The sequence below is a fragment of the Pundamilia nyererei genome, unplaced genomic scaffold (assembly GCF_000239375.1).
Source record: "Pundamilia nyererei isolate P.nyererei 1_Seehausen unplaced genomic scaffold, PunNye1.0 scaffold00358, whole genome shotgun sequence".
In the NCBI taxonomy this organism is placed as follows: domain Eukaryota; kingdom Metazoa; phylum Chordata; class Actinopteri; order Cichliformes; family Cichlidae; genus Pundamilia; species Pundamilia nyererei.
Window position 1 is genome coordinate 95,551 of NW_005187759.1, and position 3,349 is coordinate 98,899.

Sequence of the window (3,349 nt, forward strand, 5' to 3'; positions counted from 1 at the left end):
CAGCAGGGGGTGGCACCTCTGGTTCTTATTCTATAGAGGTCTGTGGGAAAATTACCCACTTCACACTTGACTTGTGTATTCAGTAAACATGTTCATGATGGGATCGTGGTATTAAATGGTAGCTCCAGGTCTTATTTAATGTAATAAGATGCTCATTTTGTAAATTGTGCTCATTATTAGTATTCAGATGGATGATAAAGCTCAGTATGCTTTAGGGGTGCTGTTTTATTCTGTTAAACTTAAAACTAAAGACTGGGACCATAAACTCTGAGGTATTTCTTCTATACAGCCCCCTGCTGACCATTCAAAATAACGCAGGTTAAAATGCTTTTTTATATAAGTGAAATAGGGGGAGCTACAATGTGCTGCAGATGCCCTTCTTTAAAAACTGTCTGTAAGTGATTATTGAAGCAGCACTGACTTATTCACATCATCACATGACATGAAATGATTATAAATACTAAAAGCGTGCTGGTAAATTAAAGCACAAGTCACAGAAGCATGAATTTCTTAAGCTGAAATCATCTGAGCTCAGACCAAAGCCATCTACATTATAATGATGTCGTTGAAAGAGAGGTCTAATTTCCTCTGTGAAATTAAAATATGTATGCAGAATGCGCTGTGTTGAACCAAATGGCTTCAGTTTAAAGTTTGATGACGGCAGCCAGAGTCGTGGTTATTTAAAGAAGCGTCTGAAATCGCTGCAAGAAAAGACAAAGCCACGGCCCAGGAGAGAGAAAACCCACACTTTACGACTCAGTTTAAAGAATTAAAATGAGGAGAAATAACCTCAGTTTGTTATGGATGTGTGATGGTGTGGACGTGCTGGGAGACCAGACAACAAACAAACACATAACTCTCTATAATGCTTTATTATCATTGGTTTGAAGGGAAACTCGATCACTCGCACTCCAGCTGCATCAACACAGATCTCGAGCGAAGGCTCTAAATTAATCAGCTCATAGATGTATTAGAACATTAAAAGTGTCTCCAAGTGCAACAATCGCCGCCCTGCATCAAAAATGGCTGCAGTGCAATTTACAAAAACTGCAGGGTGGCTCCGAAGCACACGGCCAGATGCTGAGGTTGTTTCAGCCTCCAGCAATGTTGAAAACCAGGAAAGATCGCTCATAGCACTGTGACGGTATCACACAATATCAAATATTTTACTGTTCTGAAGCTATTTGTCCCACTGAAGGAATACAGACAATGTGCTTATTTAAGCCTAATGAAATCTCTTGTAGCAGATCAGCCCAACTTCACTAATCCTCCGAGCATCACTGGTATTTAGTTTTCTGGCTTCGTTTATGTCTGAAGTCATAGGAAAGATGTAGTTTTTAAGAAACTACTTACTACTTTAGTACTTGGGATCAAGCATTTACCCCTGGCACTAAGGGGTGGAGTGTCAGGGGTGATTTGTGACAGAAAGATAGCAGGAGGAGTGGAAGGGAAGGTTTACAACGTGGAGATGGTGGCGCTGACAAAAAGACAGGGGGCTGAGGTGGAGGTGCTCAGATTTTCATTGGGAGTGACAGCATCAGGAGCGAGTACATCGAGAGTACAGTTCAGGCGAAGCTGTGTGGAGACAAAGTGCCGAGGAGGATGGGGTATATGTGGGTATATTTGACAGAGGATGTTAAAGATGGAGCTGCCAGGCAGGAGGAAGGGAGGAAGACCAGAGAGGAGCTTCATGGATGTAGGACGTACAGAGGGATGGTGTGTGCTAGACTCAGATGATCTGCTGTGGCGATCCCTAAAGGGAGCTAAGACTTGTTTAAGGTGTTGAATGAATGTGGAGGGTTTTTAACTCTCCTCAGCGTCTGTTTGCTTTCAGGAGTTGAAGACTGGAGATGGAATCAGTTCTGCTAGCAAAGACTAGATGGGTTGTAGATCTTCACTGGTGGGAGGCAGCAGTGCATTTCCAGAATGGAAGCTGGAAGTTACAAACTGGGTCCGTTCCTTGGCGCTCCAGGCAAACAAACGCGAATGAGACATCCCTTCATGGCTCTCCAGACTCCATACTTACCCGTTTATACCAGGTGTGAGCAGGACCCAAGTTTCACACTGGACCATAATTGGCTGTCAGACTGTAGGAACTTTCCTCCTTCAGCAGACGGATTTGAAAACCGTCTTTTACTCATTTACATTTTCAGTTTGAACACTTTTCTGACGTCCTGACTTGTCACACTCTGCTGGGTATGACGAACAACATTAATGCCCATCCAGGCATGTCACTCCCAGGTCCCAGCTGCTGAATCTCCACCTCTCCTGGAGCCATCGTTAATGTCATTAGTGCCACCTTAGAGTTTCCTGCGTCATCTCAAAGTGACACCTGTCCATTTCCACTAGACAGGTGTCATTTTGAAGAGGCAGAGAAATATTTTTACCTGAAAATATAATTTAAGAAGTGCAGCACACTGACTGGACTGTCAAACTGTAAAAATAAATAAAACCAGAGAGTTATATTGCAATAAATTAACTGTTTATTTGTGCCTTTCTTTCTCAGCTAATCAACCCTGTAATCGGGGCAGAATCCACAACAGGGACGTATTGTGCTTCCAAGATGTCTGCTCAGTGCTACCAGAGGGCGGTGCAGCAGTTCAGCAGCGCTCTGCAGGGAGGTGGTCTGGGGACGTGGCTGAGGAAACCGCCAAAACTGGGTCACTTCACTGTCAGTGTGTCAAAAACTGAGCGTTAAATGGTGATTATGGAGGCTGCAGGTTTTCCTTTTGGCACTGCATCACGAAGAAGTTTTATTTTATTCATAATAAACTACAAAAGTAAAAGTGGCCTGAACAGAGCTGGGACAGACAAAGTTAAATAATTGCAGATTGATACAACGTAACAACACTGTTAGATAACAGACTAACAGTCTGAATGAACAATCTCCTCCTGTTTTGGTCCTGATGCGTTATAATTAATGCAGAGGGTCAAGAGGGCTTCACGAGGTCCCTAATGTGAATAGAAATTGTACTAATAGCACCTCTCAAATCTTTTGTACAAGTAAAGATAGGCCAGCATATCCTCACCTTCCAGAAGTGTCCTAATAAAGGTCTACAGCTCGTGTCAGTCCATGTGAGAAATTAAAACAATAAATGTACTGTAACAAACTTTATCCCAACCTTAACCAACCAGCTGAGCCAGCGACACTGAAATTTTAGCCGTGAATCAGAAGCGAGTCCCAACATTGAGTTTGAAAGATTTCCCTCCTCACAAGTTTTGTGTTCTTGTTTATTCTGTTTAGAAATGTTGTGTTTGACGTCTTATTATCTTAATGTAGGCTGGAGAGAGTGCTGTAGGCTCAGGAGTGTGATGGCACACTGCCCCCTAGAGGTAGGTGGTGTGCTTT

General features: G+C 42.9%; 1 protein-coding gene across 1 annotated transcript in view; it reads left to right on the plus strand.

Moving 5' to 3' along the window:
* The window catches only part of LOC102209907 (adenosine deaminase RNA specific B2 (inactive)), a 36,286-nt gene extending 33,588 nt beyond the window's left edge, over positions 1–2,698 (plus strand). The window contains exons 10-11 of the mRNA XM_013915753.1: positions 1,362–1,507; positions 2,507–2,698. Of these exons, the coding sequence (XP_013771207.1) occupies positions 1,362–1,507; positions 2,507–2,698 (338 nt within the window). The remainder of the gene's footprint in view (positions 1–1,361; positions 1,508–2,506) is intronic.
* The last annotated feature ends 651 nt before the right edge of the window (positions 2,699–3,349 follow it).